The sequence below is a fragment of the Ascaphus truei genome, chromosome 5 (assembly GCF_040206685.1).
Source record: "Ascaphus truei isolate aAscTru1 chromosome 5, aAscTru1.hap1, whole genome shotgun sequence".
NCBI lineage: Eukaryota > Metazoa > Chordata > Amphibia > Anura > Ascaphidae > Ascaphus > Ascaphus truei.
In genome coordinates, this window is record NC_134487.1 from 94,931,763 (window position 1) to 94,943,645 (window position 11,883).

The 11,883-nt window shown below is 37.8% G+C and overlaps 1 protein-coding gene across 1 annotated transcript in view; it reads right to left on the reverse strand.

The window, feature by feature from the left end:
* Positions 1-10,259, reverse strand: part of TRHDE (thyrotropin releasing hormone degrading enzyme) — a 930,657-nt gene extending 920,398 nt beyond the window's left edge. Inside the window, exon 1 of the mRNA XM_075600229.1 lies at positions 8,445-10,259. Within this exon, the coding sequence (XP_075456344.1) occupies positions 8,445-9,205 (761 nt within the window). The 5' untranslated portion in view covers positions 9,206-10,259. The remainder of the gene's footprint in view (positions 1-8,444) is intronic.
* Between the last annotated feature and the right edge of the window lie 1,624 nt (positions 10,260-11,883).

The window sequence follows — 11,883 nt, forward strand, 5'->3', positions numbered from 1 at the left end:
TTATAATGCAGCATATTTGACTGGGGACTTCTGCTCTACTGGATACCTGACCTGCTGTATACTGTACTTCCACTGGTGACGTCACTCTTTTAAATCTGATTTCTTGTCAGTGCATGGAGCTTGCGCTTCTCTGTTTATTTTTCTTGTTAGTGTGTGTGTGTGTGTGTGTGTGTGTGTGTGTGTGTGTGTGTGTGTGTGTGTGTGTGTGTGTGTGTGTGTGTGTGTGTGTGTGTGTGTGTGTGTGTGTGTGTGTGTGTGTGTGTGTAGGTATCTGTACCGTGTTACCCGAGCTTAATAATCAAAAACTAATAGACTATACCGTTCTCTGGCTAACTAAATGCTTTTATTTGTGCGAGCTTTCGAGATACACGCCTGAGGAAGGTCGCTCTCTGCAGACCGAAACGTTGATTGAAGTGCCTATATTTTTTACAATACATACTGCTTTTGAATATACCCTGGTGTGCTGTCTCCTAAATACTGGACTTCAATCTGGTAATATCATATATATATATATATATATATATATATATATATATATATATATATATATATATATATATATATATATGCAAATATAACTGTATGCTCATCTGCATGTCTTAGGCAGGTCTGCAACCCCGCCTTTCCCCATTATCACCCAGCATACAGCATTTCTACTGCAGCAAGGGATTCTGGGAAATGACATGCAAATGAGCACACAGTGTCACTTTTTGCCTCAATAACCATTTTTAACATGGTTCCCTATAGGCTTAAGCTTGCTGCATGGTCACAGCTTTGAGCACAGCCAGGGTTAAGGTGCATAACTTAACTCAGTATTATGTTTTATATATATATATATATATATATATATATATATATATATATATATATATATATATATATATATTATACACACAATCATACAAAAGTATTTGTATTTAACTTTCTATTGTGCTTACCTTGCTGGCCTAGAAACCTTCTCTGTGGGTAGCATTGCATCAAATGGTGAGTTTTCTTAGAAAAAAGATCAGCATCTGAATTTTTTCTTGTACAAAATAAATTTCACACCTTGTCAGAAATAACTATCCTAATGGAAGTGTGGGCCTACTTTCTTTATTATGAAATATCTGTTATCCATTTGCATTCTGTGTAATATTATAGCATAAAAATGTGTTTCAACCTTTTGAATAAAACATGGGACTAGTCATAAAACATGTGGACAAGTAAAGAAATTATAAATCTGGGGAAAATGTAACCTTGCTGAATGAAAAAATTCTATTTGGAAAGGTTTGTTCCCATTTCCAATGAGAATACTAATAGAAAATATACAATGTATGACTATATATAATATAACACAAAATAGACAACTTAACTGGTATTATTCACAGTTATTATCTGGATAAAAATGATGCTTTTGTGTATTTGAGTATTAAATAAAAATAAATAATAATAATAATAACTTTGTTTCATATGGCACTTTTCTTCCAATGGGACTCAAAGCACTTCCCACTTACACTACAGTGTGTGGTATGTGGCATAGTACATAATATTTTTACAGACACAGTCCCTGCCTAGGTGAGTTTACAATCTATGTTTTTGGTGCCTGAGGCACAGGGAGATAAAGTGACTTGCCCAAGGTCACAAGGAGATGACCCCGGGATTTGAACCAGGCTGGTCTGCTTTAAACTCAGTGTCATTGTTATCAGTCAGTGCCTTTACTCACCGAGTAACTCCTTCATCAGTATTGGGACAAAACAGTTACTGTAAGGAAAATAATTTAAAATGTGCAGATAAAATTCTATTTTGTTTTACTTTTTGAGTTTAAACTTTTCCATCTTATCTTCTGCTGAAGATAAACCCCACAAATTCAACAACAAATTCTTCAGTCTGTTCTGCAGTTATACAATTTCATTAAAGAATGCCCAAATCTTTCTATACTCAAATGCAAGTATTTCAGGAGATGGTTCTATGAACATACCAAAAGGGCACTCAAGACCTGGAAAGTACATACAATACATGAAAGTACTGTACTGTAAGGTTGATGTGATCTAGACCTGGGGTGCGCAAAGTTTCCTTCATGTGCCCCCCTGTCTGCCCCCCCCCCCCCCCCGTGCTCGCCCCCCCCCCCCCCCCCTCCTGCACAGCTCCAGTATAAATTACACTGTGGGGTCATGTGATGTCATTTGGTGCTGGGTTGACCCTGCGGCTTCATTTGACGCTGGATTGCCATGGAGACGCGTCGCTGGAAGGCAAGGTAAGTAAAGTTACAGAGGCCTCGTGTGATCCCTGGCATTTATTTTAAATGCCTTCAGGGAATCGCGGGGTCTGTTTAACAGCCGCGAAAAAAATCTCACACACCCCTGATCTAGACCAGCGGTGCACAAACTGGGGGGGCGCGCCCCCAGGGGGGGCGGGAAATTTGTCTGTGGGGGCGCGGGTGGTTGCAGAGGTCCCGCGCTCCTCTCCAAGGCATTTAAATCAATGCTAGAGAATCGCGTGAGGCCTCTGCAACAGTAACACTTACCGAGATTCAGATGCGTCTCGATGGCAACGCAGCGTAAAATTATGCCGCGGGGTTGTGTTATGTGGTCATCGGCATTAAATGACGCCACAGGTCACCTGATGTCACGTGACCCCGGCGTGTCATTTGAGGGGGCGTGAGACCAGGGGAGGCCAGACAGGGGGCGCAGCTCCAAAAAAATTCTCTCCCCTGATCCAGACAGTCAAAATGTGAAATGGTGAAAACATATATTTTCTGTAGGGAAAGTCTATATCTGTAGCCAGAACAAAATAGACAACAATAGCAACGAGGTAGAGGTCCCTAAATGAGATACAATGTAGAGCTCTACTCACAAATGTCTTAATGCATTGTCTTCCATATATTACAAGGGCAATGGTCACTGTATTAAGAAATCTGTGAGTCGAGCTCTACTTTATATTGCATTTTGTGAACTCTGCCTCATTGCCTTTGATGTGATCTACTGCAGTGCATATTTCTATGTCAAGGGTGTCCAACTCCAGTCCTCAAAGACTACTAACGGGTAAGGTTGTAAGGATATCCCTGCTTCAGCACAGGTGGCTCAATCAGTGGCTCTTTCATTGATTGAGCCACTGATTGAGCCTGCTGTGCTGAAGCAGGGATATTCTTAAAACCTAACCCGTTGGTGGACCTTGAGGACTGGAGTTGGCCACCCCTTGTCTATGTTATCACTCATAAAGATTCTTAATAATTTCATACTGAAACACAATACCACTACCTAGCACACTCCTGTGTCTTCTATCTGGATACATATTGTCATGCCACTTACCCCAGAAAGCATGTTTAATGGGGAAGCCATAAGGAAAGAAGATTAGAATACATTAACATAAATAGACCAAAAACTACAGTTTCTAATGTTAGCAATGCTGATATCAGCAGGCATCACATAAGCAGTGAATACTTAATTTAAATAATGTTAATTTATTTTACGCAATCCACAGATGTCAGCACTGCTAATTTTGCAGTGAATGCTTTTCTATCAATGGGGTGTTCAATTTTGAACTTCAACAAGTTTCCAAATTAGCTACTTTAGTTTGCTGTTCTTGCTTAACATGGACAGAAGAACACAGTTCAGCCTTAACATTTTCAAAGAAAATGTTCTAAGGTTGAGTGCTTTCATTTCTGTAATATGGATTGGTGTGAGGTATTTAAGCTTAAAGGCTTATTGTAGCTCTCAGCTGGAAATGTAGGCTCCATTTATAGAGAGATGTTGATTTAATCTAATGCTTGCACAATCTATTTCCATGTCCTTTAGTATACGGTAGAAAAATACATTTTGACTTAACCATTACTTTAAAATTGCACTACACCTTTAAATCCCCCCCCCCTCCATCAAAAAAATTAATTCATTGGAATAAAAATATATGTTAAAGATATATATCATGAATCTAAAATGTGATAGAAGTGTGGAAATGCAGAGATATGGCTTCCAGTCTCCAGAGCTTGGTTTTGTACTTAAATGACAAATTATACAGTAGCACAACACTGTTATGGAATGCCATGGTTTATGTTACAAAAAGATTCCCTGATTATAATGCGAACATTTCAAAGTAGTGTTATATGCTGCGAAAAGCAAAATTTCCACTATATTTTGTAATCCATTAATAAACTCAGGAGTCAGAGATATGGACCAAATACCAAAATTTCCAGGCCCACAATGTTTTAGTTTAGTTTCTAAAAGTTGTTTTTTGTCATTATTATTCATTTTTATATGCGAAAAAAGAAACGGGGATCAACGCAAAATTTGTCCTTGTAATTCATGTACAGATATTGTAGATCTTTGGTTTGCAGTTATGTATTTGTATCTCTTTTCCCTTTTTCATCCACCGGCAAATCTCAACCTATTGTAATCCCATGTATTTTTTTAAGGTTATGTGTTTGGAAAAGGGGTACAAAAATACTTAGCTTCCAGTAGGGTGTACATGGAAGAGTCAGGATCACCATTCGAACATCTATGGAACATATATCAACAAAGAAAGGTTCACAGCACTTGTCAATAATATTAAAAAGCTATCAATTTATTCCATCAAAAAACACAAAAATAGGTTAAATGGGTGAGGTTTCAGACAACAATGTCCTTTATCAAGCTTGACTATTGAGCAAGTGTTGCAGACCTTTCTTTGTTGATATATACTGTGTGTGTGTGTGTGTGTGTGTGTGTGTGTGTGTGTGTGTGTGTGTGTGTGTGTGTGTGTGTGTGTGTGTGTGTGTGTGTGTGTGTGTGTGTGTGTGTGTGTGTGTGTGTGTGTGTGTGTGTGTGTGCAAGACAATGATGGCCAATACAAAAGCAATGGAAAAAATGGGCCTTTACAGTACTGACAACTTTCATACAAAAAATGTATATTGTTTGCTCTGGTTGAACTATTATTTAATTGGTTTACATTCTGTTTCTGGATAACTTGGATAAGAGCCACATTATGCATGTAAGTGCCAGTGTTAGTAGAATAATATATGACTCTGGTGTGACTGAGACCAGCACCAAAATGACTGATATTTAGAACAATCTTGTTTTCTAAAATTGGATGACAAGGTCTTTGCATCAACATTTTCAATTATTCACTTCACTCAGATTTAGATACTGCTTCAATTTGCATATTCACATCTTTACATTGTTGAACATATTCCATTCTACCGGTCCTTCCTTTGGTTTAATGGGTTGCATTTTTAACATTAGACATTTTTTTTATTTTAACAACGTAACATGCTATTATGATGATAGAACTTAGATGTAAATAAGAAAAACAAGAGCAAAGGGCTATAGTTCGGCTTTCAAGATACATTGGTTCTAAAGTAAACAATGAGATAAATGCAGATTATGACTTCATTTACCATACATACATTGCACATTTATAAACTTTGTTTAAGAAGTGACTATACCCTCAGGTTAAAAACATTGTGGTATCCCCCTTTCCATTCCTTTATCTTGCTTCTTTATCAAATGATAGAATCTAATGAACTTCTTAAACTGTTGCTCAAACATACAGTAGACAATAGCTATGGGACTGTAATCACTGGGTAACCCACAATGCTTCCTAAACTACAGTATGGTTTAAGTTTAACTGAGCTTTTAGTTTAATATACAATCAGTACATGAATAGTGACAAGATAAATGGAAGTTAAGGGAGGATATCATTCCAGAAAGTTGACTTTGACCGTTACTAAGGCAATTTCAGTCTAATGGTAGACCACCTATTTATACCTTACACCAACATTTCAAAAGAAAGCTGTTTTAAGCAACGTTGATATCTTCTTCCTGTGCATATACTGTACACGTGAAAAGACCTGCATGGTTTTAAATTAAAAGTACAAACCACAAGTACGTTTTCCACAGATGTAATGATGTGTATCTCAATTTACGAATAATCTACACTCCTCCAGGACAAAATATTGCCACTTCTTGGTGAAATACTTAGTAGTAGTATAACTGTGCATGGCAGTCAAAACCACTAGATCACTTACATCAAATCGTATAACTTTCCAGTAAATAATGGAGGACCATATTCTGTACGATTGATAGTGGTGTCAAAGTTAATTGTACTATTGTATCATTATTGTGACTGGGTACTTTCTTGCCTCAGTTTTACATTAACGGCAAAAAAATAATTAAATTATTTTAGAGCCTCAAAATGTGTTTAGTAGAAGTTTATTTTTCATGTACTGGACCTATATAATATAGGCACTAAGCATGACAATAGGAAACACAAGATTGATAGAAAGTATATTTAGCTATCCATAGCGATGAAACAAACAAAATAATGGAAATGTTGTATTTCCCTCCATGCTATCAAAAATATTTTCTTTATTTTGCTATGCATGTTTCCTTTGCAATACTGACCACATTCCTTGATATGAGATTTTCCAGTAGATTGTGCAAGGAATGTTAAAGTAAAATAATAGCTTTATTTGCTAATTTTCTGAGAATAATTATAAGATTACACTTAGATTGTAAGCTTTTCAGGCAGGGTGTCCCTTTGCATAATAGTATCTTGTCATTTACTTACTGCTCTTATCTCACTGTTTGTACTTTATTTCCCCTGTATTGAAATTGAGGCATACACTATTGGCCCTATATGAATGAAAGATTTCACATAAAATATCAGATTTTATCTACCACTTAAGACAAAAAAAGGTGGAAAAATTTCTCAAAAAGTGGAAAAAACTGCATGTGTGGCAAACAAAAATAATGAGAAAAATACAGAAACAGGATCCCCCAAAAGAAGAAGTAGAGGTCTACTTACAAAAAGTCTTGTAACAAAGTAATTATTTATTCAGGAACAATAGAGGCAGTGATGTTACAGGTCAGTGATAAAAAGTCTGGGTTGGACCTGTAACATTGCTGTCTCCATTGTTCCTGAATTAATAAGTACTTTGTTACAAGACTTGTTGTAAGTTGTGCTCTACTTCTTCTATTGGGGAATTCTGGTTCTGTATTTGTATATAGCACTCAAGGAAATCACTGCAAATATGCTATATTTGTATGTATTGATATCTGATACTTTTTTCTTCACTGGATTTCCAGGCCCACCTTTTAATATGTGTATATGTATATTATGAACTAAGTAGAAATAGCTGTTTTAGTCCAGTTGTGATAGTGCAGAGTAAATGAGTACTTCAGTGTTAGGCTATACCTTTTTTATTTGGACTAACAATTTGGTATTATAAGACAAGCTTTCAAGAGTTCTCCTCTCTTCCTCGGGTCATTTTTAGATTATTAACAAAACATCTACTGTAGCTCTATGTAAATACACAACCAATAGCTGAATATATAGATACATATGTGTTACTAAATAGAACTTTATGAGCAACAGAAGTTCACTGTGACTCAGAAAAGAGAGCATAAGATTAATCAAATAGGTAAGAAAGGACTTCAGTGGCAAAAGTAGGGCAAGGTGCTTTACATCTTGGAGTTTGTTAAATGCCATTTACAATTGCTGTCATTTTTACACACGGTAGCATGCACTGTGTAACACTGTGCTGGAGGCTTTTCAATTATATGCAAATTATACAAATTAGGAGTAGTTTATGCAGATTTTGAGACTCTACCCCAGTACAGTAATTAAAAGGAAACCATAGCAAACAAAGTGCATGTTAATGAGCTTTTGCAGAAAGAAGTGTGCCTGTTTTTTCTCTGTCAGTTGGGAGCTGGTGGTAAAAGTAAGAAACACTGTCAATTCTGCGTCTATTTACTAAATATACGGTATAGTAAAATAAATGTTTGCACAACAGAAGGGAAACATTAAAATGCCTTTCATTTTAATAAGGGCTATACTAAATAACCACGTGTGACTCTGAACTACATGATATGTGCTGTAACTGTTAAATGTAAACACGAGGTACAGTATGATTAATCTATTGGACAAAAATAAAGTTGTTTAAAAAAAAGAAACACTCCACCTTAGTCATGCAGTGCTGTGAGCATGTGCTGGTCATTGCTACAGTAGAATAGGTTGTACAATAACTGAGTTTTGGAAACATATTAGCCATACAAGATGCTTTGGGGGGTTTGTTGTTTTAAAGCTACTCTACACATGTGTATATATTGTATCAGAATAATGTATGTACAAATTGACTTAATAGTTGTAAAACTCTCCTGGGGTTTTCTATCTTGGTTCATTTATTAAAACGAGTATACAGTATGTAAATAAGACACCATATGTGGTCCTTCTGCAACAACAACAAAAAAACTACCCTACCAAACAAGGACACTGTTGGGTTACATAATGTTTTCAACTGCAACATTTCAGGACCACCCAGCTGATCAGTTCCCTTCTTATGGGACATACTAAAGTATTGGATACTCCACTACCTGCATACTGTATGTATCACACCACATACGCAGGTGGAATTGTACTTATTTGGCATTTTCACATGCAATTACTTTATTACATGTGATTATGTAACATTACAGGATATCATAAAACGTTACCTTCTCTCTCCATGTAACACATAGGAGCTACGAAAGAAGCCGAGGAGCTCATTCTCTATGATGGCGCTGTAAATGATCTTGAGGTTATAACTTTTCTGTGCCTCCAGGGTCCTGTTTAAAACCACAACTAAAACTTGGTTGGGGGGATAAGCAAAGTAGTTGGAAACTTTCACGGCTCCAGCCACTTTATCCTCAGCCACTTGTACCTTCTCCACAGTCAACCTGTGTGCATGTACCACAATGTATTTGCTGGAGTTCAGGCACTCAATCTCCACATTGACTTCTCCTGAGAAAGTAAAGTTGTCCATGAATGCCGTGATCATCAGATTATAGTGGAGAGGTTTAAGGTGAGTGGGTAACCTCAGGTAAGTCCAAGGCTTCCAGTCTTCCTCTAAATCTCTTCCAGGTAAGTGGCTGGTCCCATCTCCCGCGTCTTTACCAGCCTCCGGGTTTTGGTTGAACCTGGCTGCCTCCAGGACGCTACTATTAATTGCCCTGGTGGAGCCATCAGTACATTCCTCAAATCTAACACTCAGGAGGACTGCGATGATGGTCACAATGATCAAAGCCAAGACAGAGATGGCAAAGCCCAGCACAAGCTTCCTGTGTACAGTGATCTGCCTCTCGGTGGTCCTGGCTCTCACCGCCACCGTGTCAGCCCACTGGTCCTGGTGCCCCCTGCCGTTCCTCATCCCGTTGTCTTCTGTAATCATAGGGCTGAGAAATAAATTGTTCTTCTGTTGTTTACTGTCCACAGCCATAGCAGCTCACCCTGCAACTCCGCACATGGGAAGGCACCAAGCAATCAAACAGCAGAGAGATCCCCTCTCCGACCTGGGGCATTAAAACTCGCCTCATGTTGCTGCCTCGCATGGAAGTGGCACTACCATTAAAATCCTGATTGCTGCCTGTAACCTTTCGCTGTCATCACTGTAATCCTTCCCTCCTCAAATGAAATCCGCCCCACTGAGGCTCCACTCAAGTCAATTCCTGTGGCAACTTGATTACAAATAGGTTTTGTCCTAAGCCCAACACTTTGTTTATAGTGGGATATTCAAGGCAACTCTTTGCCTATAAAAGGGGGAGGAGAAGTGACAGGGCTGCATGACATTTCCCAGAACTCCAATCGTTCACAAGAAAATCAGACAGGCTTCCGATTGGGTTGGTGTCTTTTTCTCGGGAAAATAAAACAGATCCAAGAAGAAGACAGAAATACATCCCGGGGAAGTTGCTGTGCTTCCAGCAGGCTGATATCCTACAGCATAACCCATCTGTCAGCACAGCTTTCCTGAGCACATACTTTGCACGGTATATGCGGTTTCCTCTGGCAGCTTCTGCTACAGATCGCAGTAAAAGTGCCGACCTAGGACAGGGTACGAGGGCTCCTCAATCGCCTTGGTCCAGGTAACCTTTCGTTCTGCATCTGTGCAATCATCTGTGCACACACCTACAGTGAGTGCTCTTTATCAAAGCTCGGGCAGCCAGGCTGCCTGTGCGTTTACTGGAAGTGCCTGCCAGCAAAGGAGGATGTTATTGGAGGGCAAGATAGAAGGAAAGTGGAAAATAAAATAGAGGTGTAATGCTGAACCAGGGGTATTTTCTAGTGTAGGAGGAATAGGGGAGGGGTTGGTTAACTGCTGTATACAGATACATCCACTCCTGTTTAGTGGTTCTCAGCTATGTAATATCATTATACCAGAGTCCCCCACTACTGTGTGTCTCAGTTACAATATAAATCATCTTGGGTTTCCTTCCTTCTCTTCATCTTTTATCCTTATTTTAACACCCCTCCATCTACCCTCTTTATTTTCTTAATCAATCTGTTTCGCATTCTCTCCCTCCCCCATCTCCAGTTCATGTGCATATGTCTGGCAATAATAGGATATGCAGCTGGGGGGAAATTGAGGGCTCCTTGCTGATACATCTATCTCAGCAACAGTGGTAGATTCTGTTTTGATGGGATATGATGTGTCAGATCAGAAAACATGATTTGCTTCTTGTACTGGTGCTTGATCTTCACCTATCCTTTCTATATACTGTATGCATCAAATATACAGAGATGTTACACACACACACTGTATCTGCTAAACATTTAATTATTACAAAAATAAAAGATTTACCACATATTTTAAATGGTGTGGCGTTTGTAATATATCTAACTGTTTAAATACATCAAGTGCATGCATTAGAAGCTCTACAAGCAGGACATCATTCTATTCCTAATAGCCTTTCACCACACACATCACTGTTATGAAACATACATCTATTATGTATGTAACAGCTATAAAGAAAATTAAGTCAGACTGCTTGAAATTGCATCTGCCATCGAAAGGTTACAAAGTTGTATTTGCTCATCACCACTGTACTTATAACCCTGAAAATTCAAACAAGTCACTCATTGGGGAAGTGAAAATAGAAGGGGTTGTAAATTATCCTTAGTTAAGAAGAAATGCAAACAATGAATTTATTCAATGTGAGCCTGTCAGGGTGGGTTAGAGGTCCAAGAAGGGTGAATAGGTATTTTCTAAAGGTAAGACAAGAAAGACTTGGTAAAGTCATATGCAAATTATAATGTCATCTTGAACATTTGAAATATGGAACCAGCTTTGGTTATTCAAACCACTTGTGCGTGTGTGTACACATTATATATGAGAGAGAGAGAAAATCAGGGCACACAGTAAATAAGGTAATGCAGGGGCCTGGAAGGGTGTTACTGCCTAAATACTTAATAAAGTATAATACACAAATAAAAAAACTTTCCATAATGGTACTTTATTTCTCTACGTTTCGGCTACCCAACGGCGTCTTTTTCAATCTAATATATATGTGTGTGTGTGTGTTCTAATATATAATTGGTCGCTTTTCAAATTTGTTGACACACAGTATATACTTGCACGTATTCTATATTCACATTGCTTACATTTTTTGTAAAAGTTTTTACTCTGTTTTTCCCCTTTTCATTATCAAGCGCACAGAGGGAACACCAATTAAAATAATGTAAACCAACCAACAAAATAATATTTCCCCATAAGCGCTAGTATATGTCCCAGAATATAATTGAAGTCCTCCTGTCACGAGTCCCATCAGCATGTTATCATTTCATGCTAAGTACTCCTTGTTAGCTGAAACTGAAACATGAATGTTGCACTCTGCTTTTGCTACCTATCAACAAAAAGTAATTATCAAAAATGCCAGACAGATTTTGCTACTCCAAATATATTGTCTCTTAACTATTATTCCCAATGTGCTGCAGCGCTCAATAAATGCTAATAACTCTCACAAGAGCATATGTTCTTACCAAAAGGTTCAGACATTTCCTTTTCCAAATTACTTATAAGTTTGTTGGTTTACTAAATACTTAACCTAAAGTCAACGTTATATCATATTTCACTCGACTATATTTTATTTATTTATTGTGATATAATAATAATGATAATAA